We start from the raw sequence: 27693 nt of genomic DNA on the forward strand, positions 1-27693 counted from the left end.
TGGACTTATGCAAGCGTGCCTATGGTGGCCATGCAAACAACTTTTCACTACTTTCACAGGAATAAAGTTTTTGCTTTTTTTAAAAAACTTTTGTAGGGCTCTTAAAAAAACCGAACCATTTGGATTTTTAGCACGAAGAAAGGTAAGTGCAGAAATTTGTATTTTTTAAATATATTTTAAATTAATAATTTAATTCCATTACAGCATACAATATCTAAAGCGAAAAAAGTAAGGAAAATTTTGAAAATATTTGTAATTTAATTAATTCCTATGTCTCTCACTTTAAAAATCTTCAATTACATACGACATCTACAGCAGCAGAAGCAGGAGCACAATTCTGTTTGGTGAGTTTTGTCAAATTTTATATAATAATATTCTATATACAGCTATGGACAAATAAATGGCACAAAGTTGAATTTCATATAAATGCTTTGTTTAACCCTCATCGAGACCCTCGGGTCTGGCCAGGCATATTTTGTTTTTAAATGTTATTTAAATAAATTAAGAGTGTAGCAAACGACTTGCGCTTCCAGGTGGCTTCCTAGAACTTTATTGTCTATAGAATTCAGAAAAAAAATTCAAGGATATAGTATCGAAAAGGACGAAAAAAGGATATATTACACCTTAGTGCACCAATGGTGCTTGGCTAGACCCCATATATTTTGTATGAAAATATAAGAACTTTGCTATGTTTCTATCACTTCGCACGGTTGATTTATCTGTTTTTATGTTCGCTTTGTTCATGTTTGTATGTTTATCTAGGTCAAATACTTTAGCCGCTAAAGCGTTTTAAAGGGTTAAGAAAAAATGTAATTTTTCTCAAAATGTTACATTTTTTGTGAACGCTACTGCCACGCCCCTGGTAGGGAGAGAGGGGAGGTTGAGGGCTTTCCTGAAAGCCCCAGGGGTCAACTAACCCCCCCAACTGTAGTGAAACAAAAACCCATTTTCGCCTATTGCCACGCCCCCGGGGCCTTGGGGGCGAATTATACATTTCCTGAAAGCTCTTTTAATTACCTAACCGGTGCAATTTATTTCACCCACCTAGGTCAAATACTTTAGCCGCTAGAGCGTTTAAGGTTAGAGGTTAAGAAAAAATTAACTTTCCACGCCAAGCCTGAACAAGGCAGTCAATTTGATTTCAACCAAATCGAGAGGTAAGAAATTTCAAAAATGTATCTATATTGTACATATATGAGCGTAAATACAACACGTATTTCCATACAAATGTATGTAAACACCACTTGGCCTAGCCAAGCACCATTGGTCTCGACTAAGTGTATCAGACCATTGATCTCGACCAGGGTTAAGTTAACGTTGTTTAAAATTTAAAAATTTTGCATTCAGTTTGGTGCTGCTGTACTAAAGTTGTAATGTACTGCCCAAATATTCCGTCATGTTTTGCTTTTGTTTACCGTTATCAATTACGCGTAGTCAATGCTGATTTTTAGTGGACACATATGTAAATGGCTCAGCTTACTTCGCAGAAGTAGTACTCGCGCAGATTTTAATTTAGAACATAATTTTTTGTGTTGTTGAAAAATAAATAATTAAAACTATTTCAGTGAAAAAAATAATATACAAGGACTAAGAAAACACAGAACAAATGGTTTTTTCGGCAAAATCATTTTATTTTATTTAAAATAGTCCTCTTCTGCTTGTACTGAACAGCTTTTTGCACGGTCCAAAAGCATGTCGAACAAGTGTTTTATCTCGTTGGTCGGTATGGTCAATAAGTAAAAAGGCTTCCACACAACAATAAAACCAACAATTTGCAAGATTTTGTTAGTAGATGAAGATAAGACAATACGAGCACTTTAGTTGTAATTGTTTTTTTATTCGCACTGCCGTATGCCGGTGCAAGCCTTTTGAATGGCATCTACGTCTGCATAACGCTTTCCTTTCATGGGCAAATGCATTTTTCCGAAAAGGAAGAAGTCGCACGGGAAAATACGGCGAGTGGTTAATGGTTAAAAGGTGATTTTTGGTCAAATAATCGGTCACAAGATGTCCTTCGAATGTTGGATTCTGAGAAATTTTTGGTCGTCAGTCAATTTGTGCAGAACAAACCGTGCACACACCTTTCATAAGCCCAATGTTCGGTCAAAATGCGATAAATCGATGATTTGGAGATGTTCAATTCCATTTCCATGAATTTCAATGATGATTTCGGCTGATTTTTGATGAATTCACCCACAGTTTCGATGGAATTTCCGATGATCACGGATTTTGATTAGCCCACATGTTGACCGTCATTTAAGTCCTCACGACCACTTTGAAACAACACAAACATACTGACACTTAAAACGCAATAACTTCACTTCCAATCGATGAAATGTCATGAAAATCTCACTGGACAATCGATAAAGGTAGAAGATTCTAACGCATCAGTCGACATATAGTTGACGCCGCTAGATTCAAAAAGTCCTGTTTACTTTGAACCGCACCTTGTAAAATAGGATCCGGAAAGCATACTACAATAGAAGGGGAATAATTTGGAACATGTATAAAAAAAGGGCAAAAAGAGACCGAAATTGCTAAACTAATGGAATTTTCTCGTAAAAAAGTACACAACGCAATCAAATCATGTACGGAGAATTCCCAAGTATTGGTCAAAGGCAGAATTCGGAGGCCAAGATCCCATAAAACAGATGCGCGTATAGACACTGCTATAGTAAGAATCGCCAAAAATTATCCCTTTAAATCATCACGGCAGGTAGCAGATGATATCAATCAATCATTGGGCATCTAGACTTGGACGCATATCAAGGAAGAAATCTTCTTCTTCTTTATTGGCGTAGACACCGCTTACGCGATTATAGCCGAGTTAACAGCGCGCCAGTCGTTTCTTATTTTCGCTACGTGGCGCCAATTGGATATTCCAAGCGAAGCCAGGTCCTTCTCCACTTGGTCCTTCCAACGGAGTGGAGGTCTTCCTCTTCCTCTGTTTCCCCCGGCGGGTACTGCGTCGAATACTTTCAGAGCTGGAGTGTTTTCGTCCATTCGGACAACATGACCTAGCCAGCGTAGCCACTGTCTTTTAATTCGCTGAACTATGTCAATGTCGTCGTATATCTCGTACAGCTCATTGTTCCATCGAATGCGATATTCGCCGTGGCCAACGCGCAAAGGACCGTAAATCTTCCACAGAACTTTTCTCTCGAAAACTTGCAACGTCGACTCATCAGTTGTTGTCATCGTTCAGGCGTCTGCACCATATAGCAGGACGGGAATTGTGAGTGACTTATAGAGTTTGGATTTTGTTCGTCGAGAGAGGACTTTGCTTCTCAATTGCCTACTCAGTCCGAAGTAGCACCTGTTGGCAAGAGTTATCCTGCGATGGATTTCTAGGCTGGCATTGTTGGTGGTGTTTACGCTGGTTCCAAGATAGACGAAATTATCTACGACTTCAAAGTTATGACTGTCAACAGTGACGTGAGAGCAAAGTCGCGAGTGCGACGACTGTTTGATGACAGGAGATAATTTGTCTTGCCCTCGTTCACTGCCAGACCCATTTGCATTGCTTCCTTGTCCAGTCTGGAGAAAGCAGAACTAACGGCGCGGATGTTGAGGCCGATGATATCAATATCATCGGCATACGCCAGCACCTGTACACTCTTATAAAAGACTGTACCTGCTCGATTAAGTTCTGTAGCTCGAATTATTCAAGAAAGAAACCACTCTTTTCAAAAAAAAAAAAAACAAAATTTCAAAACGACAGATATTCGCCAAAGCTCATCAAGATTATACACTCATACTCATACATTCAAAAAGAGTATATTGGGTAATCGAAAAAGGCTTTTCGTATTTTGTCAATAGCAGCAGTCGTATATCTCCAGTGCTACCAATCACATTGTATCATACCATATAGTGTTGGAAAAGTGAGATTTTAAGCTTCATTTAACCACAAAAAAATCAAATTCGGGGAAGTTGAAAAAAAGTTGCAGCTGTTCAAAAATGAGTGAAAATAATGAAAAAAATCGCTATATTTTAAATTTATGTACATACATATATGCCACGCCAAATTTGTGATGTTTACGGAGACGATGCTGTATCAGTTCGTGTAGCGCAACAATGGTTCACTCGCTTCTGTTCTGGAAATTTCGATTTACACTAATGGAATAATGTCTGCCGCGGAAAATGGCAAAATGTTGTCGACCAAAATGGTCCTTATTTGTTTATTTATTTAAAAGTGTATAAATATAAAAAAATAAGTCTAAGTTTGATTAGAAATACGAAAAGAATTTTCCGTCTACCCAATATAAGTGATGAAAATACTGAATTAAAATCCGAAAAAAAATCTTACTCAATTGTACAACCTTCCAATCCCCCACCCCCGTAAGGATTTAAAGAAATTGTATTGAGTTAATAACATTTGGTTTTATAAACCAAATAAATTACAGCATTTATTAATAGTATCCCTTGTACAAGGTTAATATAGGTAAAAAAAATTGGTTAATAGATCCTTACAAAACGATACAACGGCGACTATATTGGCTCAATCCTGATGAAACAGAAATAGTTCGAGTTAAATTATATGAGTTAATAAAATAAGGAAAAAAATGGCTCAGATCAACTTTGTATTGATTATGGGGAACTTAACACAGTTTTTGACAAATACCTGTCGTCTCTTATCAGTGATCAGATTGCTAGACTTTTTGGTGCTAATCATTTTACTTGTTTAGACATGTCTAGTTGTTACCATCAGATTCCTGTCCAGACTCTGTTGAATATACAGCATTTGTAACATCGGAAGCGCAATTTGAATGTCTAACAATGTCAATAGTAGACATCCAAAGTTTTCTACCGCACAAGCCGTTACACTTTCCCACATCATCTCACCCGCACCACGATGCTTAATAGAAGGTACAAATTTTCTTTATTGAAAAAAAACTTTCTTCTAAAACTGTGGGGGCATATTTTAATATTTATTTGTAACAGAGATACATTTTTGTCGGTTTCCCAAGCAGTTATGTATGATACCCTGCTTTCTTCAAAATTCTCGATGAAAGCGCTTATAACCTTATTGGAAGTCTTGCTTAGCATCTGGGTCATTTTCAATATATTTTCTATGATTTAAAGCAGTGAATATTTATTTTGCAGAGGAGCGTAGATCTATGATGTGTATACCCATTTTCATTACATTTGATTCTTCCCAATATTCCATTTCCATTTATATTAATATCATTCATATTATAATTTTATAATAATTGTCTAATTGCCAGATAATATTTGTGAAAATAATAAAGTTACTCCTATATCGAAAGGTTATAAATATACATATGTATGTATGTACATAGTTCATCAAAGTTTCAATCGTGGCTTTACATAAACTGCATTATTGAACACTGCGATAATAGGCACTGATTATTACTAGTTATGCAAGTTGAACAATAACTAGGACATGTCATGATTAATTACTGAGACAAGTATGTATATCTACCACTGTGACATAACACTGTAGTCCTTTATTATTCAAGAGATATAAATATTACATAAAATGTTATGAACTATTCAATATGAATAATGTAATTAAGACACTTTTAATCTAGTTAGAAAAAACTGCACGTGAAAATAAAGATATTTAGGTAAAATAATCAAGTTTTAATTCTTAACTTTATCTTAGCTGATCAATTATAATAAATGAGGGATGCAATGACAGGACAACACGTAGCGGACACACCTACTATTAACGTACGCACACTCACCACACTTACGCATTTGGGGTTTTATGAACAAAGACAACACACAACACTGACAAAAGGGTGGACTAACCTCAAGAATGATAGAAACAAGATTGCGCAATGCGCATGTTTGCTTTCAGTCAGCTGTTCTTGCTGACGTCACGCTTGACTTATTATTCGCCCGCGCTTTTGAAAGTGAATTCGATTGTGTTTTCAAGTGTTGAATTAATTGTGAAATTTTGCAGTGTTCGGGTGCAATAATAATAATGGTCAAAATTGTGCTACGAAATGGAGATTTTTCCATTTCCCTAAAGATAAAACAATAGTAAAACAATGGATTCATTTTTGTCGTCGTACGGACAAAATTAATGTTAAAAATGCATGCATTTGTGAAGTGCACTTCGCGCCAGAAGCCTTCGAAAGAAACTTGCATTTTGAAATGGGTAATTATAGCATTTTGATTACAATAATTTTACTTTTATAACCAAACACTCTTGCAGGTTTAAGTTCGCGGAATCCAACTAAATTGTTACCTAGCGCTATTCCCACGTTAACCACTGCTCCTGCAGAGGCTAATGAACGGCAGAAAAGAATGGAGTCTCGTTCTAAAAAAGAGATGTTAAAAACAACGTTGAAGAATACCGCCCCTGTTGAAGTAATTCAAGAAGACGAGGTTGGAGAGGCACCTCAAACTGCAGGAGAGGAGGTCATCGATGAGAAAGACGAGAAAATTTGGAAACAGAAATGTTAGTCCTAATTGATATTGATGAAGTATCTTTTTCTTACACAAGTATGTGTGTTTCTTAAAAGTTCTGCGAAAGATTTATGGTCCTTTGCCTATTGGCCACGGCGAATATCGAGAAACAACTTTCTTCTTCCAGGTGTGCGCACTCTGCAATGGTGGTCAAAGAAAATTGACGTAGCTCCAGGTGTCATAGAGCCGGTGATGAAACTGTTGAAGGCAGCAACTGAGCTAACACAAGCGCAAAAAATTTGTGTACTCAGTTTTGATGAAATGAAGATCAGAAAGAGTTACTGTTACGATAGATACTCTGATTCGACATTGCCTCCTGTTAACTACGTTCAGATTGCAATGATAAGAGGTAATTAAACTCATTAATTTACTTGAAGTCAATTTTTTCTAATGTACTTTGTTCTTTTAGGTTTGATAAGTAAATGGAAACAGCATGTATTCTTCGAATTTATTCTGAAGCTGCTCTCGCTTACCTGCAACGACCGACATGTCACGCACAAAATTTCTCAGAAGCATTTGTCTGTAACAGGAGCAGGAAGGCAAAGGGTTAAACTAGCCACAAAATTGTTCTCCCACACAATAGCTCAAGCAATAACTCGAGCCGCTAGTTTAGGTCTGCTAGATAACGAAAATTGGGAGGAATGCCATCGACTTTTCAAAATTGTAAGTAATATTTAAAATATTAATTAAAGTGTTCATATATAATAAATTTTCATTTTTTAGACAAATGACTGGTTTGATCTGATGAATGTCATGGTGCCCAAAGATGGAGTGAGGAAACGCTTGCACGCCTACGGTTTGACTTTGAACAAGCAAAATAATGTACTGGAACAGATGACGGAGATGGTTTCATCAATGAGAGTCATTGGTAAAAATGGGTTGCTTCCATTCCAAAAAGGTAATACTCAAGCTATATATTTAGATAAGTTGATTTTCTACAGTTTTTGATTTTACTTATGATTTACAGGTATACTCCAAAGCAATAATGCTTTGAAATTGCTGCTGGATGACTTAAGACAGCGGTACAAAATTGATTATGTTTTGACCTACCGATTAAACCAGGACGTTTTGGAAAATTTTTTTGGCATAATCAGGTCAAGAGGCGGTCTTCACGATCACCCAGACAGGCAGGAGTTCAAATATAGGCTGCGTTCCTATATACTTGGTCACACCGAAGGAGCGATCACAGAAGAAGGAAATGTTGAAGTCGACAACACACCAGATTTGGAAGGAAATTACTTATATCTAACCAGTAATTATGAAAATATTAAACGTACGTAGTATTATAAATCTAAAACTACAGAAAACATTCTTTTATAAAAATGTATTGATGTTAACAAATGCAAATATGTACTAACATACAACTAAGTTTTTACACTGTTTATTATCGTAATTAAAATAACAATCTTAACTAACAATTTATTCCATTTATTTATACGCATGTATGTATGTTTATTTTATTTTTGCAGGTAATATTTTTCAACGTGTGTCAGTTGATATAAATTCCACTGACGCAATTTAAAAAATAGTGACTTGGAGATTCTGAACAACGACGGACTTAAGAATTTGGCAGGGTACATCTGCCACAAACTCGGTGAAGACAACCCCGAAATTTGTGCCAATTCAGAGAATTGTTCGTCTTATACTTGGGTGGATCACCTTTCTGAAGGAGGCCTCTCAAAACCAACAGATATGATGATGGAGCATATGAGAGCCTTGCAAGCAGTATTTGACGATGTAAATGGTACTGATTTGCATATATGAGCCATTTTTAAAGCACAAGTGGTATAACTCCATTTTTTTTTTTTTTGAGTTAGCTATGGTACTGTATTGAGGAAAATGTGTTCTATTTAATGCAATAACATGGTAGCTTCTAGTTCCCATAGCAACCTCATAAAAAGCAGAAATTACTAGTGCAGTAAATGCTGCCGCCTATTCGTTGACAGCACAAGTGGTATAATTGACAAATTCACCATTCGTGCAGTGAATTTCATGGGAGAAAGACCTATTCTAAGTGTTTTTTTTATAATAATTTCTTTAGATGGACTCAGGTGAAGGTAACAGTAGTGAAATTAAGAATTAAGTGTTAAGCTGAAAAATGGCAAAATTTATTCATTCGTTTGTTGTTGTTGTAAAACCCAATTTGGTGCTTAATCGAAAATGCTAATTCATGTCTTAATGTTTATACTTTCTCAAATAATTGAACGTAAACTTTGGTTTCAGCCGTCGATGATCCCGGTTCCATAGAGGACAATGAAGCAGCTGCTGATCAGGAAGGGAGACCCAGTACTCATGAAAGTGGTGAAGCAGAGGAAAATGCAGAAGGAAGCCCAAAGAGAGCCCGGAAAAGGCAGAGGAAGGAATGGAAGCGAGAAGAAAGGAAAAGGAAGCGAAATTCGGGAGACTCTTACATCACTAGAAAGGGAAAGCCAATTCCAAAGAAGCAATTTAGCAATCTCGATTGCAAATGCACCAAAAAGTGTTTTAACAAAATAACAGAAGAACGAAAAAAAATATTCGAAGCATTTTGGAAAATAGGGACATTCTCTGCCCAAAATGCATTCATTTGTGGTCTTTTGAAACCAATATTACCGGTATGTCCTCGGCCAACCACCGCTGAGAAGAATCGAACAAGTTCAAATAGGTTCTATTGTAATGTTGCTGGGGAAACCAAACAGGTTTGCAAGAGGTACTTCTTAGAAACATTGAAAATCTCAAATGGAAGAATGATGCGAGCTTTGGAGAAGGTCAAAATGGGTTATCCTCCAGGGGACGATAAACGGGGTAAGAAGGTGCCTGGTAACAAAACCTCCGATGAACAAATGGCACAAGTAAGAGCCCATATTTCAGCTTTTCCTTCATACGAATCTCACTACACAAGAAAACACAACCCAAATAGGAAATATTTAGCCGAGAACTTAAATATACGACTTCTGTACAATCTGTACAAGTAGCACGTTGAAAGCCAAGGGCTTCAGCGAGTTCAATCTGCAATTTCACGCCCCACATAAAGACACTTGCGTCAAGTGTGATATTTTTTCTAATAAAGTAAAATACTCAACAGATGAAGAAGAAAAGAGAAAGCTCAAGCAGAACAATGAACTTCATTTACGGAAGGCAGAACAAGCCCGAGATTCCATGAAGGCGGATGCTGAAAAAAGTGCTAACAATGACAGCTACTATGCATTCTCTTTTGATTTGGAGAAGTCCCTGCCTTTCCCGAAATTGGTGTGTTAACAGGCCTACTACACACGTAATATGTACGTATACAATTTAGGTTGCCATGAACTTACAACGAAAATGGGGTTCATGTATTGTTGGGACGAAGTAAATGGCTCTAAAGGTTCACAAGAAATTTCATCGTGTTTAATAAAACACATAAAATTTGGAGCGACAGCAGCCGAACATGTGGTTATGTATAGCGACACATGCACAGGTCAAAACCGTAACTGGAAAATCGCTATGACGTTGATGAAATATGTCCAAAGTCCAGACAATAATGTAGAAATGATGGACCAAAAGTTCATGCAAAGTGGACATTCATTCCTCCCCAATGACTGTGACTTTGCATCTATTGAAAATTTTGGTAAGTCGCAACAAATATTTACACCTGACGACTGGTATAGAACTATTGCGTTGTCAAGGAAAAAGAATGCCTTTCATGTGACAGTTATGACGATCGATAATTTTTTGTCAGTCGAAAACATTCTAAAAAAAAAATCACCAAAAGAAAAAAAGACTGTGAAGGCCAACCTTTATCGTGGCTGAAAATGCAATGGATACGCTACACAAAAAGTGAGTTAAGGAAACTTTATCTGAAGAAATACAGTTTTCAACATTGGATTTCAAGGCAGCAGGAAAAAAAGGACGACCGGTTAATGTTTGCGTCATTGATCAGGGCAAGCTGTACACAAGAGCTCGGCCTATTTCAAAAGAAAAAAAGAAAGATATGATGGACTTGCTGCCATACATCCCTCCAGTACACCACAATTATTTCGAGGGGCTTGTTACTAGTGAGACTGCTGAAGATGTTGGCCCACTTCAGGAAGAATCTCAAGAAAGTGACGATGAATAAAAAAATATTTTTTCACTTATTATACTGTCAATAATGATATAAATTTAAGTTTTATTGATAATACATGAAAAATTAGATGGGAAAACTAAACAGATTTCAAACTATTTAAAAGTTAAATGAAATCTTAAAACCATTTACAGCACAAATGGTATAATTAATTTTCGGTACTCGATAAAACAAGAGTTAATGGACAAAAAGTTTCAAAAACATCAATCTAAGTTAAATAAGACCTTTTTCTGAAGTTTTATTGAAAAAAGTAGTCCAAAAGTTCAATATTGATTTTTATATACAACTTTTAGCAAACCCTTTAACACTTTGAGCCCCGCGTGTACCACCAGTGGACATTTACGTTTTGACGATTTGGGACAATGTGACCACCAGTGGACATTGGTGGATTTTCATTATGGGACAATGTGACCACCGGTGGTCACAAAAAAAAGAAAAAAACAACAAAAATGCATTTGGTTTATCAAAAATAAATATCACAAGGTCACCTCAATCGCAAAAAATCAATAAAACTAAGTAAATAATCAATAAAGCAAAAACAAACAAACCAGCTTGTCAACTAAAGCACAACCCTTCGTCAGCATGCGGTCCACCGGTACAGAAAAAAATGACCACGGGTGGGCACGCGGGGCTCAAAGTGTTAATATCTCGACAGAAGAAAAAGTATAACTCCACTTGTGCTTTAAAGGGCTCATATGTATGTACAAATTACGTCCAGAAACACTTAGATTTAAGTAATTTTGTAAATTGTTGCCCCTATTGCGGTTTTCAACCCAACTGCATTTCAGTCGAAGTTTAAAAATTCGGTATTGCCAACTTCAACTCAATCCGTCAAAAAAAATTGCGGTTGAAGTATGATCGAACTTCAACTTTTTTTGGTATTGCGGTTTTCAACTCTGTGCAAGTGGGGTTGACTAGTATATAAATAAACTTCAACTGCTTAATAGCAGTTGAAGTTCAACATTCGTGCAGTGAAATACAAAAAAAATATTAAAGAAAAATGGAGGACGGGTCAAATAACTATTTTAATTAATGTTAAATTAATTTTAATTAATATTTTTTATAAATTTTTAGAAAAAATAAAGTTGCAACAAAAAAGCAATTTGAAAAATTGTTAATGGAGAAGTTTCCAGAAGTAGGAAGAGGAAAGCCACAATTTGGAAACAATAAATTCAAATTGAGGTGCAGCGCCTCAAAATTGCTAAATTAAAATCTTGGCAAAGATTTTAATTTTTTTTGGTTATTTAAGACACAAAGTAATATTTTTTTAATTTTATTTTTAATTATTCTGGAATGAAGTGATATTGTTATTTAATGAATTTATTTAAATAAAATTTAAATATATGCCTGTATAAATAGCACATTAGAAATAATAAATCAAATTTAATATTTTAATTATTTAGAGGGAAGTCATAATATTATTGCGAATTATTCGAGCCGTATCCTCTTCTTCTCTTTCTATGTCCTAAATATCATTGGTCATTGTAGTATGTGAAGTAGATGGTATTTCTTCCGGAGATTCCACTTGAAAGTGTTGGCAAATATTGTGCAATGCGCAACAAGCATTCACAAATTGCGTAGCCTTTTCGGGAGTGTAATGTAAACCTCGTACAGATAAAAGACATCAAAATCTACTCTTGAGTACACCAATTGTCCGCTCTACAATATTCCGGGCCTTTGAGTGTACTGTATTGTAGCGTGCTTGGGGTGAAGAAGCTTCCGCCAAGCGATAAGGCGTCATTAAAAATTTGTGCAGAGGATAGCCAGCGTCGCCTAAGAAATTACATTACTCCACTTATTTAGCAATAAATACGATAAAGTCTTACCCAAGATCCAAGTGTTATTCTGTATGTTGTTCTGTAAATGCACCTTCAAATAGCTAACATTGAAAATAAAAGAGTCATGATTTGCGCCTGCATGCCTAGCATCCACATACCGAATAGACATTTTATAATCACAAAGCTAAAAATTTTAAGAAATTATACCATTTTGTTTCTAATATAATTCAGACTTTATACATACAATCATCACGTTTAAACTGTAGTAGCCCTTTCTGTTAAGATAAAGATGTTGCACTTCTTTTCTTGGTGTAATTATGCGAACATGAGTCCCGTCGATGCAACCAACTACTCCCGGGAAAACACTTTTTGAATAAAATGAAGTTTTTGAAGCGTTTTGCTCCTCCTCAGTCATTTGAATTTTAATCCATTGGGCACAAATACGTTGTTCAATTATATTTAGAACCTCTTTAATTACTAAAGATATCGTAGGTTGCGCCAACCCAATGTTAAATAGTTTTAATATAGGAGGTATGGCCGTTCCTCGCACACGTTTGTGGAAATGTTCCTTCATCTCATTCAGCAAAAAACAAAATGCTTCTTTATTTAATCGAAAATAACTTATGAATCTGCAACAAACATTATTAAAAAGCAATTCAATTGTGAAAAAACTATGGCTTACTTTGCATTTGGAAGCTCCAATGGATTTGAGTGATCACGAAGGCTTTTTCGTATACGTAGCACATCAATTTTGCCCCCAGTATTTTCGTCATTGTAATATAAATCAAAACTTATATCTATTTTTTATTTATTGTTTATTATATATGTTTATTCACTTTTTCGTGAGCGACAACTGAATTTAATTGTTTAAATATGTCGTTTACAAAATTTTAGCTGTTTCACTATCTGTCAAATTTCCCTTTCTTAGTTTGGCAACGCCAATCATATTTCGACTGAACTTAGTTGAAGTTCGCAATACCGAAAAAGAGTTTGGTTGATCTGAAGTTGAGTTGCCTTAACTTCAATTCGACCAAGTCGGGTTGAAAACCGCAATAGGGGCATGTATCTCGAAAATAAAAGAATTGTTTTTCAGAGCAAGAATGTATTTTGGGATTCGTTCCTTAAATAAAAACTTAATCGAACATATCTTCTTCTTCTTAATTGGCGTAGACACCGCTTACGCGATTATAGCCGAGTTAACAACAGCGCGCCAGTCGTTTCTCCTTTTCGATATGATATCAATATCATCAGCATACGCCAGCAGCTGTACACTCTTATAAAAGATGGTACCTTCTCTATTAAGTTCTGCAGCTCGAACTATTTTCTCCAGAAGCAGGTTGAAAAAGTCACACGATAGGGAATCGCCTTGTCTGAAACCTCGTTTGGTATCGAACGGCTCGGAGAGGTCCTTCCCGATTCTGACGGTGCTTTTCGTGTTGCTCAGCGTCAGTTTACACAGCCGTATTAGTTTTGCGGGGATACCAAATTCAGACATCGCGGCATAGAGGCAGTTCCTTTTCGTGCTGTCGAAAGCAGCTTTGAAATCGACGAAGAGGTGGTGTGTGTCGATTCACCTTTCACGGGTCTTTTCCAAGATTTGGCGCATGGTGAATATCTGGTCGGTTGTTGATTTTCCAGGTCTAAAGACACACTGATAAGGTCCAATCAGTTTGTTGACGCTGGGCTTTAATCTTTCACACAATACGCTCGATAGAACCTTATATGCGATGTTGAGGAGGCTAATCCCACGGTAGTTGGCGCAGATTGTGGGATCTCCTTTTTTATGGATTGGGCATAGCACACTTAAATTCCAATCGTTGGGCATGCTTTCGTCCGACCATATTTTACAAAGAAGCTGATGCATGCTCCTTATCAGTTCTTCGCCGCCGTGTTTGAATAGCTCGGCCGGCAATCCATCGGCCCCCGCCGCTTTGTTCTTCTTCAGGCGGGTAATTGCTATTCGAACTTCTTCATGATCGGGCAATGGAACGTCGGCTCCATTGTCGTCGATTGGGGAATCGGGTTCGCCTTCTCCTGGGGTTGTGCATTCACTGCCTTTTAGCAGGCTGGAGAAGTGTTCCCTCCATAATTTAAGTATGCTCTGGGCACCGGTCACTAGATCACCTTTGGGGGTTCTACAAGAGTATGCTCCGGTCTTGAAACCTTCTGTAAGCCGCCGCATTTTTTCGTAGAATTTTCGAGGATTACCCCTGTCGGCCAGCTTATCAAGCTCTTCATACTCACGCATTTCGGCCTCTTTCTTTTTCTGTCTACAAATGCGTCTCGCTTCCCTCTTCAACTCGCGGTATCTATCCCATCCCGAACGTGTTGTGGTCGATCGTAACGTTGCGAGGTAGGCAGCCTGTTTTCTCTCCGCTGCGACGCGGCACTCCTCGTCGTACCAGTTGTTCTTTTGCACTTTTCGAAAACCAATGGTTTCAGATGCAGCTGTACGTAAGGAGTTTGAAATGCCGTCCCACAGTTCCCTTATACCGAGTTGTTGATGAGTGCTCTCAGAGAGCAGGAGTGCAAGCCGAGTAGAAAATCGTTCGGCAGTCTGTTGTGATTGCAGCTTTTCGACGTCGAACCTTCCTTGTGTTTGTTGGCGTGCGTTTTTTGCTGCACAGAGGCGGGTGCGAATCTTGGCTGCAACAAGATAGTGGTCCGAGTCGATGTTAGGACCTCGGAGCGCACGCACATCTAAAACACTGGAGACGTGTCTTCCGTCTATCACAACATGATCGATCTGGTTGGTAGTTTTTCGATCCGGAGACAGCCAGGTAGCTTGATGAATTTTTTTGTGCTGGAATCTAGTACTACAGATAACCATATTTCGGGCCCCGGCGAAGTCGATCAGCCTCAACCCATTTGGGGATGTTTCCTCGTGGAGGCTGAATTTACCGACCGTAGTGCCAAAGATACCTTCTTTGCCCACCCTGGCGTTAAAGTCGCCGAGCATGATTTTGACATCGTGGCGGACCTCGGAGCGCACGCACATCTAAAACACTGGAGACGTGTCTTCTGTCTATCACAACATGATCGATCTGGTTGGTAGTTTTTCGATCCGGAGACAGCCAGGTAGCTTGATGAATTTTTTTGTGCTGGAATCTAGTACTACAGATAACCATATTTCGGGCCCCGGCGAAGTCGATCAGCCTCAACCCATTTGGGGATGTTTCCTCGTGGAGGCTGAATTTACCGACCGTAGTGCCAAAGATACCTTCTTTGCCCACCCTGGCGTTAAAGTCGCCAAGCACGATTTTCACATCGTGGCGGGGGCATCTCTCATAAATGCGTTCCAAGCACTCATAAAACGCATCTTTGGTCACATCGTCCTTCTCATCCGTCGGGGCGTGGGCGCAGATCAGCGATATGTTGAAGAACCTCGCTTTGATGCGGATTGTGGCTAGACGTTCATTCACCAGAGTGAATGATAGTACTCGGCGACGGAGTCTCTCTCCCACCACGAATCCCACACCAAACTTGCGCTCCTTTATATGGCCACTGTAGTAAATGCCACAAGGACCTACTCGTCTCTGTCCTTGTGCCGTCCATCGCATTTCTTGGACGGCGGTGATGTCAGCCTTTATCACATCAACCAGCAATTAAGGGACCGGACATTCCAGGTGCATGCCCTCAATTCGTAGTGCTTATTTCGTTTGCCATGGTCGTCATCAAAAGAGGGGTCTCTCATCCGAGGCTGTTTGTCATTTTTCATTGGGGTAGGCTTTTTACGTGGCGGGTCCCAAACCCAGCGCACAACCCTATGCAGGGGATGTTTCGCCTTCTCACTTTAGCTCGCCTTCGAACGGATGTTCTTAGGCTACCCAGAGGATACTTGGTCAAAGACCGAAAGTAGTGAGCTACTTGAGTCATGTGTAAAAGAATTGTTTCTGGCCACTCCCAAGTGAATGGCGATCAGAGAACTTTCCTCACTTGCGTGAACTTCTACACATGACTCCATCCTCCTATCGAACCATCGAACATATGCTTAGCAAAAAAAGAAAATTAAATAAGACAATAAATTGATACTTGGTCACAAAATATTCAATCTTTTTATTTGCATAAATGTATATGGTTGAAACAAACACAGCAAAGTGACAAAATCAAATAATGCAATGAAAACACATTAAATAATAAAACTTGAACTCGTCATTGCGCAATCTTGTTTCTATCATTCTTGGACTAACCTGACAAAAGGGACATTAGCACAGTCATCAAACAGTCACCTCAGTATATACATTAATATACCTTTGCTTTGTTTACATACATATACTCAACTCTAGAAAATCTTAGGGTGCGGTGTAACACTTTTTTTGCTACTTTCATTGGTAATCAGGGTGTTGTGTTAGCATTTAAGCACATATAAAGTTTAAATTTTGATGAGCAACACTTTAAAAGATATTAAATAATGCAAGTGTTTACGTTATTTAAGTGATTATATTGAATTACTTTGCATATCTGTTCAATTTTATTGGGATAGTACTTGTTGTTTAATGTCAGTTGTTTTTTTTGTGCAATTTTTAAACACGCAGGATACAATTCTGGGTGGTAATTTGTAGTTTGACATATACAAATTGGCAAATCGTTAGCCGTTATAAGAAAACATCAATTGGAAAATGAGTTCTCAGTATATAAAATATCTTGGGATTGGATTTCTAAATTGAAATTATTGGTAATAATATTTCAAAAACTTACGAATGCAAACCGTTTTATGTTTTCTGTCTGTCAATTGTAATACATTCAGAAGAAAACTCACCACGGAGAAATCTAAAAACAGGGCTGCATTTTATTAATAAGAACTCATTACATAAATATCTGAATAACAGTAAGTGATATTTTTAGGGGCGAAATATTGCACACTATGGCTTTTAAATCAAATATTAGTAAATATACATACATATATCATTAATAAATAATTTCCTTTTATTTAAGCAATAATATTTATAGTTTTTGTTATTTAATAAAATAAATTTGCTAAGTATTTACTACCTCAATATATACTGCACTGCGTTGCTCCCACTGAAAATCCAAGATGGCCGCTATTCACCCCTCAGAAAGCTACCACGAAAAGGTTTTCTATTGTATATACTGTACAGTCACTGCAAATTTGGTGACAGAAGTGGTATAGGAGCCCCGCGGAAAATTAAAAGAAAAACATTTTTAACAAAAAAAAAAGGATTTTTTGACAGCAAGGTTCAAGGCAGCGGCAGAACATAAGCTAGAACGCAGACGTACGAAGCTGTATTGTTGCAGAAACGAGCAGGGGCAGAGCTTCAGTAAGAACAGGAGTAACAGGCGGCGTCCCTAGCGGTATTTATTTAGCACATAAGTTATATGTATGTATATAGTATAAGCGATTCCGCTTTGATGCTAAAATCTTATTAGAGTACAGTAGCGGTAACCAAAAAAAGACAACTGTTAAACAATTTTGGAAGGTACAGTTGAGACAAATAAAATAAGGCCGCATAGTTTAATATTCATTATATTTCAATATTATAATTCCAGCGAATTTTAATTTATTTTGTAATTGCATTCGTCTTGAAATATTTCAAAGACTTTTCTAAATTTTATATTTAATAAACCTATATAAAATTAAAATTTTGTAACTTTTCTCATTATAGTAATAGTATTTTGTATTGATATTAAATTTGTAAGGGTATTGTAAGATAATGGACCGTAAACAGATTTTAGCATTGACAGTGGTTGGACTTAGGGAAAGGTTGGGGTTAGTAGCTACTGGACGGAAAGCCGTACTGCAGGACTAGATTGCTGGAACACTTCGGTCTGAATGCAAGTGTAAATACACCGATTGTAGAGCGATCGAAGATAATGCGGAAGCAGTGCACTGGAGTGAGCTGCAGAAATATACATATGTATGTATCTATGCCAAGCAATTGTTAACGGGTGCTGCAAAGATGTACGTTCGTAGTCAAACAGGAATTTGTAACTGAAGTTCGCTGAAATAAGCACTGAAATGCGAGTTTGGTACCATCCTTTCTGCAATTGATGTACATATGTAAGTATGTAAGTCGTGCATTGAGAATTCGGCGTACTTAGCAGAGTGAAGATTTGCGTGAATAGTAATATTGTATGATGGAAATAAGTAAATTTATAAACTTAGATGACCTCAGCCTTATAGAGTACTTCATCGATGGTACACCAGATTCCAAAACCAACAAGTCCAATTTGTATCAAGCAATGTCTATCGGCGGATAGGACATGTGGCACCTAATATGATGCCGCAAACGATGTCGGCATTAATACTGGTGGACTTGTGCTTGATTCGGAATGATACTTTGTTGATTCTACAGTCTGTTTTTGAATTAAGTAAGGAAAGAAGCGTCAAGTTGGACGATGGCTAGAAGAAGGGATCATTAAACCCAGCATATCGGAATATGCATCACCAATTGTACTCGTACTCAAAAAGAAAAGTGAAAAGAGGATATGTTGCGACTACAGGAGACTGAATGCAAAAGATACTTAGGGACAATTTCCCGATGCCATTGATGGATAAAATAGTTGAGTGTTTGAAAGGTGCCAGGAATTGGACAATGATTTTTTGTATGTACCATTTGGAATTAGTAACTCACCATCAGTGTTTTCAAGATATATTCTAACCGTATTCAGAGATTTTATAAGGGATGGAATCGTAATCGCTTACATGGATGACCTGATAATTCCAACCAAGGGCGAATCTGATGGTTGTGCTGAGAATAACTGCAGCTGGTGGAGGCGAATCACCATCAAACACTACCCACTGCCACGCGATAAAAAAGCTCTGCAATGATTCCTCCGACTGACGTCATACTTCAGGCGATTCATCGAAGGTTACGCCACGATTACGAGACCACTGTCAGAGTTTTTTAAGCAAGACGTACGATACGAACTAGGTCATGAGCAACTAGCAGTATTTCAGCAACTAAAAGCAGCACCAATCAACGCTCCAGTTTTAACATTATACAATTCGTAAGCGGTACAGACGCTTCGAAATTTGGATATGGAGCAGTACTATTGCAGAGGAATAGGGATGATCAGAACTTACACCCAGTCCAGTATATGAGTGGGAAGACGAAATCATGTGGGGTATTTTACCACTCGTACGAACCCGGAGTCTTAGCCATCATCGAACCACTCAAAAAATGGCGTGTATATCTGACAGGCATTAAATTCCTAATAGTAACCGATTACAACGCGTTTGCCATGATGATGAAGAAACGAGACGTGCCCTTGAGATCTGCTGCAAGATTTTACGAAATACAGCATCAAAGTGGCACTAAAATGAGCCACTTGGACGCGTTAAGTAGAGTTTCCTGTTTACTCATGGAAGACTCATTGCAACACCGATTGAAGCAAGCTCAAGAAGTAGATAATTAGGTCAGAGCTGGAGAGAAGAACGAATACGAAGATTACTACATGAAATACAGTATATTACACAAAGGTCCCACTAAGAAAACGATTATGGTACCCACACGCACGAAGGAAGAAGTGATTAGAATGGCAGAGGTCACTTCTCCAGTAGGAAGACGCAAGGAAGAGAAAACATTCTTCATTCCACTTTTGTAAGCGAAGGCATCTCTCGATGTAGAAAGCTGCATCGAATGTTTAGTGAACGAATATAAAGTAGGAAAAAAGAAAGGCTGGCTTAATTCAATTAACAAGGAAGACTGTCTTTGTTATATATTAAAATTATTTACTGGTGGTTATTGACGCATTCTTCAAAATTGTTTGTTTTTATCCAACAAAGTCCACGGGTGCAGAGGCGGTAGTTGATAGACTTAGAAAGCAGTTACCGGTGTTTGGAAACCCGAGGCGTATTATTAGCGACAAATGCTTAGAAAAAAGGTATTCAGCATTTACCAATTGTCACGGGTGTTTCAAGGGGAAGCTGGCAAGTTGAGCGAATACACAAAATTGTGATACCAAATGATATCGAAGTTATCGTTAGTCCTGAATAGTATAAACGTGTAGAACGCGTACAACAGACGATAAATAACACTCTACCTCGTAGCACATAAAATCACCGTTTAAGATATTAACTGGAGATCTGCAAGAGCTTTTAAATAACTTACCTACAGGAGAAATCGATTCAGAGCGTGAGAAAAGCCGCCTTCAAGCGAAAGCAGACTTGTAGCTCGACTATTAGAAGAAAATCGCAAAGCCTATAACGCTCGCCGCAAAGCTGAAATTGAGTACAACATTAACAAACTGGTAGCAATCAAACGTACACAGTATGGATCTGGGCTGAAGCTGAAACCAAAATATCTTGGACCGTCCAAGATCATTAAGCAGTTAAAATATGGCAGACACGAAGTAGCGAAAATTGGAGATTATGAAGGACCCGGACGTACTACTACCGTCGCGGAATTCATGAAAAAATGGAATCCTTCATTCGGGTCGAATGATAGCGCAGTATGGCCGATTGTGGGAAGCGATGACAGGACAACACGTATGGACACACCTACTGATAACGTTCGCACACTCACCACACTTCCCATATGCAACAAGCAACACTGACAATAGGGACGACCAACCTGACAAAAGGGACATTAGCACGGTCATCAAAAAATCACTGCGCGCGAGGCACTTATTAAAGCGGACGGATCATTTATGAAACCTATAAACTGTGAACTAATAAACAATTGATTGAATTAACAAGTGCATTTTGTTTAACGGCGATCCCACATAAATAGAAAGTAAAACATGTATTTCTTTGATTGATTGAACGAAAAATCAAAGAAAACGTATACTTAGATTACATAAATAAGAGTTAAGTTTGGATGCGGACAAACCCTCGCAGTTCGTAAGAATTAGAGGTGAAAAACCTTTAAACAAAACTGTTGCATTAAATAAACCAATTTTGTGTCTTTAAAGTTTTGTCTATATGTTTACCTAACGTTTGTTTTTGCAACCAAAATAAATCGAGATACATAAAGAGCTATGTACAGTGGCTCACAGAAGTATTTTGCATAACCCTTACCATTCCTTTTATATACAGTGACTCACAGAAGTATTTTGCATAACCCTTACCATTCCTTTTACTAAAATTTTCAGTGGTTAAAGTAGGCGTTTTCATTTATTTAAATGCGTATGTTTATTTATTCAAGTTTTCTTTAGAAAAAACAGTAGTCCATGGAAATAAAGATTGTCCCGTTATGCAGATCAAACAAAAAATATGTGTTTCGGCGAAATCCTGTGCTCACAAAAGTATTTTGCTTTCGTTTTCAAATCTGCTAGTTGGTGCGCATTTTGTTTGGTTTTCTATTTTTACATAAGATTATGGTTGCTTGTACATATTAGAATTGAATTTAGTTGTAGTTGCATTTATTTCGATTGTGATCGTGGTTTCGTGCACATTAGAAATGCCTAAATGTAAAGAATTAATTCCTACTGAGAAGAAAATTATTTTGCATCTTTGCAATGAAGGTAAATCCACAAACTATTTTAGTGATATGTTTAGTCGATATCGCCCACCTATATAAAGTGTGGTAAAAAGGAACGCTAAAACCTAGAAAACGCAGTCCGTAGTGGACGACCAAAGTTACTGACAGTAAGGGAAGAATGTAAAATATTACAGGAAAACCGTGAAAGTCCACATTTATTAGCCCCAAAAATTAACGATGAACTTAGAGCAGCGTTTCGCACCAAAATGTCAGATGAAACAGTGCGGAAAGTGCATAGAAAGAACAATACACACGGCCATGTTGAGAGCAAAAAAAAACACTTACATCGGTTAATTATAAATAAATAATAAGAGATTACCTTTCGCTAATACCTATTAAATTAAATGTTTTGACTTTTGGAAAACTGTAATATTTAGTGACGAAAGCAAATATAACATGTATGTCAGCTCAGGGAGTCGGGAATCTCAATCGGAACAATAGATAAGCATCTTTATTTATCCATTCCCAAGAAAAATTTATATTCCAGTGCTGTAAAAATGGGCATCTCAAAAAAATAGTTTTTATTTCAAAACGACAATGGTCCGAAATATACAGCCCACGACGTTAAAATGTGGATTCCCTTCAACGCAAAACATCTGCCAACACCGCCACAAAGTCCCGACTTTAATACAATTGAAAACTGGACCAATATGGAGAAAAAAGTACGAAATTGCCAAATTTCATCAACAAGTTTGCTCAAAAGAGTTTTAAGAGAGGAATGGGAGAAGATACGCCGCGACAGAATCAATGCCAGGATGTTTGGAAGCTATCGGTAAAAATAATAGCTTTCATACGAAATGCTAAGTAATTTTTATACTCTCGCAACAAAGTTGCTAAAGAGAGTATTATAGTTTTGTTCACATAACGGGTTTGTAAGTCCTAAAACTAAAAGAGTCAGATATAGGGTTATATATACCAAAGTGATCAGGGTGACGAGTAGAGTTGAAATCCGGATGTCTGTCTGTCCGTCCGTCTGTCCGTCCGTCCGTCCGTGCAAGCTGTAACTTGAGTAAAAATTGAGATATCATGATGAAACTTGGTACACGTATTCCTTGGCTTCATAAGAAGGTTAAGTTCGAAGATGGGCAAAATCGGCCAACTGCCACGCTCACAAAATGGCGAAAACCGAAAACCTATAAAGTGTCATAACTAAGCCATAAATAAAGATATTAAAGTGAAATTTGGCACAACGAATCGCATTAGGGAGGGGCATATTTGGACACAATTTTTTTGGAAAAGTGGGCGTGGCCCCGCCCCTACTAAGTTTTTTGTACATATCTCGGAAACTACTATAGCTATATCAACCAAACTCTACAGAGTCGTTTTCTTTCCATATACAGTTCAAAAATTTAAGAAATCGGATAATAACCACGCCCACCTCCCATACAAAGGTTATGTTGAAAATCACTAAAAGTGCGTTAACCGACTAACAAAAAACGTCAGAAACACTAAATTTTACGGAAGAAATTGCAGAAGGAAGCTGCACCCAGGCGTTTTTTAAAAATTGAAAATGGGCGTGGTCTCGCCCACTTATGGACCAAAAACCATATCTCAGGAACTACTAGACCGATTTCAATGAAATTCGGTACATAATATTTTCTTAACACCCTGATGACATGTACGAAATATGGGTGAAATCGGTTCACAACCACGCCTTCTTCCAATATAACGCTATTTTGAATTCCATCTGATGCCTTCTCTGTATAATATATACTACATACATTAGGCACCAATGATTATAGCGGAATAAAACTTTACACAAATACGGAATTTGGAAAATATGTAAATGACGGATAATGAAATCTCGATTATCACTTTATCATGCGAGAGTATAAAATGTTCGGTGACACCCGAACTTAGCCCTTCCTTACTTGTTTTTACTTATGTTCCCATATAACTACTGCTGAAAAGCGAAATACTTTTGTGAGCTAAAAATTCTGGATATTTCTAGATTTTGTTAAATTTTTAATGAAAAACTAAATAGTTTTTAAGTTTTTATGATGAATTATTGAAATATAAACTATTTTTTTTATTACCTAAAAATTATATTAAAAATTATTTAAAAGTACAGAAATACAAGTTTTAATTAATAATATTCAGATGCAAAATACTTTTGTGATTCACTGCATATCCAAAGATAAGGATGACGGTGCATTTTAAGAATTTTGATTGTCTTAATACCGTATACACATAGGTCAATATGCAAGCAAAACTAAGTGCACATATAGACCTGGGTTTAATACGGAGGCTGCTATATATATTTCTGGCCTAGTGTTGCCAGGTGCAATCTGACATTTCCATTGGAAAGTTTGACATTTTTTAGCATAACATCAGTCAGAACGTTTTGTCATTTAATCGTGAATTGTTTTATTTACAGGGAATTAAAAAATTCATCTCGGCCAAAAAATGGAATTAATTCGTAAACATTTTCGTGCGATCATTTTTCACAACTTTCGACGTGGATTATCACGACAAGAGTGCATCGATGAACTAAAATCTTTGTATGGCTATGAAGCACCATCCTATAGCACTGTGAAAAACTGGTACAACGAATTCAATCGTGGCCGACGCTCGCTCAAAGACGGATTCCGTGAAGGTCGTCCAAAAACAGCCGTTGTGCCATAAAACATCGATGCCGTACGTGAACTGATAATGAATAACTGATGATGATAACCTGAACGCAGAAATTCTAATTTTCTAAGTGGATTGTTGAAAAGAAATTTTTAGAAAGACTTCGATTATTTTAGGAGGATATAACGAATAATTTTGATATTGCGTCTGTCAGCAGGGCAATGAAAATATGAAAAATAGCAGAAGGATGGAAGGAAGTGGTTCAAATGGCCGAGTGTTCAAGGTTCAAATTTAATGGTGGATGTTTGTTATCATTCGAAAGAACACTATTTGGCATTTATTTTTTGAACGTTATCTCTAACAAATGTTGGCCGCGGCAACGTCTTAGGGAAGTGATCTGTGAGGGAAGTTGCAATGTCTTATTGAACCAAATCTCGCTGAGATCACGAGCTTCAATTTCAGGCGTCAAATAATCGATTATCATAGCGCGATAACGGTCGCCATTGACGGTTTCCTTCACACTGACATCATTTTTGAAGAAATATTCATCAATGATTCCACTGCCCAGAAACCATTTTTGTAGGTGAAATGGCAGCTCTTGAATCTCTTCAGGTTGCTCTTCGGCAGTTTTGCTTGTTTACTTAGCAAAATTTGGGTCGAAAACGTCGCCCATAGAGCGATGTTACTTGGGAAGGTCGAGCAGTTTCAGTTCTTGCACAAACTTGCTAATTTAACATCTCGACGTAAAATGTGCCAAGTCATTCCATATGTCCGTCTGAGTCGCTGCGAACGGCGCCAAATCGGCTCTCCACGGTCTTCGTGTACACTCTCAGCTACGGCTGCTATATTTTCTTCACTGCGTGCTGGACGTGGTCTATTCGGTCGAATATTATCCAATAATGAATACTGGGTCTCAAGATGAGTGATGGTGTTGCAAATAGTACGCTCAGTAGGCCGATTATGTTGACAATAAGCTGAGCGAAATGCATTCTTTACAGAACGTGAATTTTAGTATAAAGTTGGACGATTTGTAAACGTTGCTCAGATTTTCCATGATGAAATGCTAAGCAATACTGAACAAATATAACATGATAGCTTGACACCACTCACGACTGAAAAAAATGCCTTGGAAAAAAGTACCTCTACTTAGATCACCCGTTATATAAAAAAAAAAAACATTATATGTAGAATTATGGGTAATTCGTGGCCCGATTTCATACGGTTATATTGTATATAACCAGCCGGAAGTTCGTATATAGGACATGTGGCAACTATGATCGTATTCATTTGATTTTATACAATTCAGGCACAAGGAAGCACTGTTATTAGAAAAACATTGTTTCCAAACAAAATAATTCACATCTTGACCGATATACATACATATGCGGTCTAGAGTCAACCGTTAGTTTGGAAATATTTATAAGAGGATCTACTGACCCGCTTTGTCCCATTTTGTCAGCAATGAGCACTGTTGAGGTACACACTAGGTAGATAAATAGTGAAGTTTTTAGATCTACTAATAAATATTTACTTCTAAGGCAGCTCTAAAAGCCATACGGTGGGGAATTCACTAGAGCTTCACTGTCTGACAGTTTCCAATTTTGTAAACACAGTGTCAGAAAGCAAGATATATTGGGCGATAACAGGTTTCAATCCCTTCTAATTGCCGGGACTCGACGGTCCCAAAGCTACAGAATAGCCTTGTTAACAACCACGTCGTAATTAAACTATATTTAGTCGTTGTGGAAGAAAGTCAAGGTAATATACATACATATATACCAATTAGCCTTTCTCTTAAAAACGTTGGAAAAACTAATAGAAATTCCCTTAAGAAACAAATAAAATAAAAAAAAACTATAGAAAAATCCTCAGAACTGCACTAAACTCCGTGGTAGCAGATATTGGAAAATTTTTGGAGGTAAAAGAATACAATTTCATATTCTTCTTAGACGTAAAAGCCGCTTTCAATAACGTCCTAAGGGCATATTGAGCGAGCTTAAAGATTTGAACATATCTGAGCCTCTCGGGAAATAAATTGAACATATGTTTATGAGCAGGTCAATAATTTAAACGCTGCGAGCTTCAACGAGGTGCAGATTTGTTCAAAGGTCTACACCCTCAAATAGGATCTTAACAATAAATCAAATGTTTTTAGATCTAGAAAAGAAGGGAGTGCATGTTGCAGCAGGGTAAAGAAAGCAGCGACGCAAAAAGGATGGTGGGAGAATTGGCACTACAGAGCATTTATCAGACCGATTTTGACTTGCAGTATATTGGTAAGTAGGAATTTATATGCCTCTAGCTACTTGCTGATGTCGGTGAAATCAACCCCTAACTTGTTTAACAAGCAGGCAAAGGTGGGCCCCTCATGCCCATGTATGTATGTACACCAAGTTTTATCAAGATATTTAAATGTTTACTCATGGTATTGCTTTTACAGCTAGACGAACTGATCATTTTTATACTCTTGTAACATGATATTACGACGTAGTATGTCGTAATCTGATATGATGACATACGGGAACGAGTATATAACTGTATCCGTTTGTTCGAAATGTCATTCGAATGAACACTGCCAACCGTTACAGACAAATTTATGAAAATGTGAGTGATTTTTTTTATGTTATATTTTTTTTTATAATTCTTGGTAATAAATTAATTTTAGGTTGAATTTTAACAAGCTATAGAGAAAGATGTCATGTTGGAGTTCATGGCAACTCACCAATCATTGGACAAAAATAACCTGCCGAATTCTGCGCAAGGAAGAGCTACAGCAAATAAACTATGGGAGGAGCTGCGAAAAGAACTTAATGCTGTGGGGCCTCCAGTTAAAGATACTAAGTTGTAGAGAAAGGTATGAATATAATATATAGGATTTCTACGATCTCTTAGCTATCTCCGCACTATTTTTTCAACCCATCACTTTCACTAGAGCTCAAATAAATATAATATAAATATAATAAATGTGAAACCAATTACGAACAGTTTGCTATTGTATGTCATAATGGCAATCACCGAATACGATTGACGTATGACGGAATTTTTTTTCATATGTTTGCCAATCCGTATACGCATGTAACGATTCGACCCCAGGATGACGAAACGAATTGCAACCTGGGAGACTGTATGTCTATCCGTCCGTCTGTGCAAACTGTAACCTGAGTAAAACTAAATATATGTTAATGAAACTTGGTAGGCGTGTTCATTGGCATCATAAGAAACTTGGTATTGTAGATGGGCGTAAACAGACCACTGCCACGCCCACAAAACGCCATTAATCGAAAATGTATAAAGGGTTATAACTAATCACTAAATTAATACAAAAAACTCAAATTAAGCACAACAACTGACACTAAGGAGGGGAGCTGTGGTTTGAAAATCT

At 37.4% G+C, this 27693-nt stretch overlaps 2 protein-coding genes across 3 annotated transcripts in view; both read right to left on the reverse strand.

The window, feature by feature from the left end:
* The window catches only part of LOC120780491 (ER membrane protein complex subunit 2-like), a 107160-nt gene that overhangs the window by 22610 nt on the left and 56857 nt on the right, over window positions 1–27693 (reverse strand). The gene's annotated exons all lie outside the window — the stretch shown is intronic.
* LOC120780493 (putative nuclease HARBI1) lies at window positions 11910–13082 on the reverse strand. Its single transcript, XM_040112767.1, has 3 exons — window positions 12542–13082; window positions 12346–12481; window positions 11910–12292 (listed from the first exon to the last, which is right to left on the reverse strand). Exons 1-3 carry the CDS (start codon window positions 12869–12871, stop codon window positions 12144–12146), a joined length of 615 nt encoding a protein of 204 aa, XP_039968701.1. The 5' UTR covers window positions 12872–13082; the 3' UTR covers window positions 11910–12143.

This window comes from Bactrocera tryoni, unplaced genomic scaffold (assembly GCF_016617805.1).
Source record: "Bactrocera tryoni isolate S06 unplaced genomic scaffold, CSIRO_BtryS06_freeze2 scaffold_25, whole genome shotgun sequence".
Lineage (NCBI taxonomy): Eukaryota > Metazoa > Arthropoda > Insecta > Diptera > Tephritidae > Bactrocera > Bactrocera tryoni.

Bases quoted from the DNA above. Each gene is read 5' to 3' on its own strand.
- LOC120780493 (XM_040112767.1), bottom strand. From the start codon at position 12,871: ATGAAGGAACATTTCCACAAACGTGTGCGAGGAACGGCCATACCTCCT. The intron at 12,482-12,541 runs GTATGTATAAAG...TAAAATTTTTAG, and splicing joins ACAGTTTAAACGTGATGATT to CTTTGTGATTATAAAATGTC. The intron at 12,293-12,345 runs GTAAGACTTTAT...GTAATTTCTTAG, and splicing joins GAATAACACTTGGATCTTGG to GCGACGCTGGCTATCCTCTG.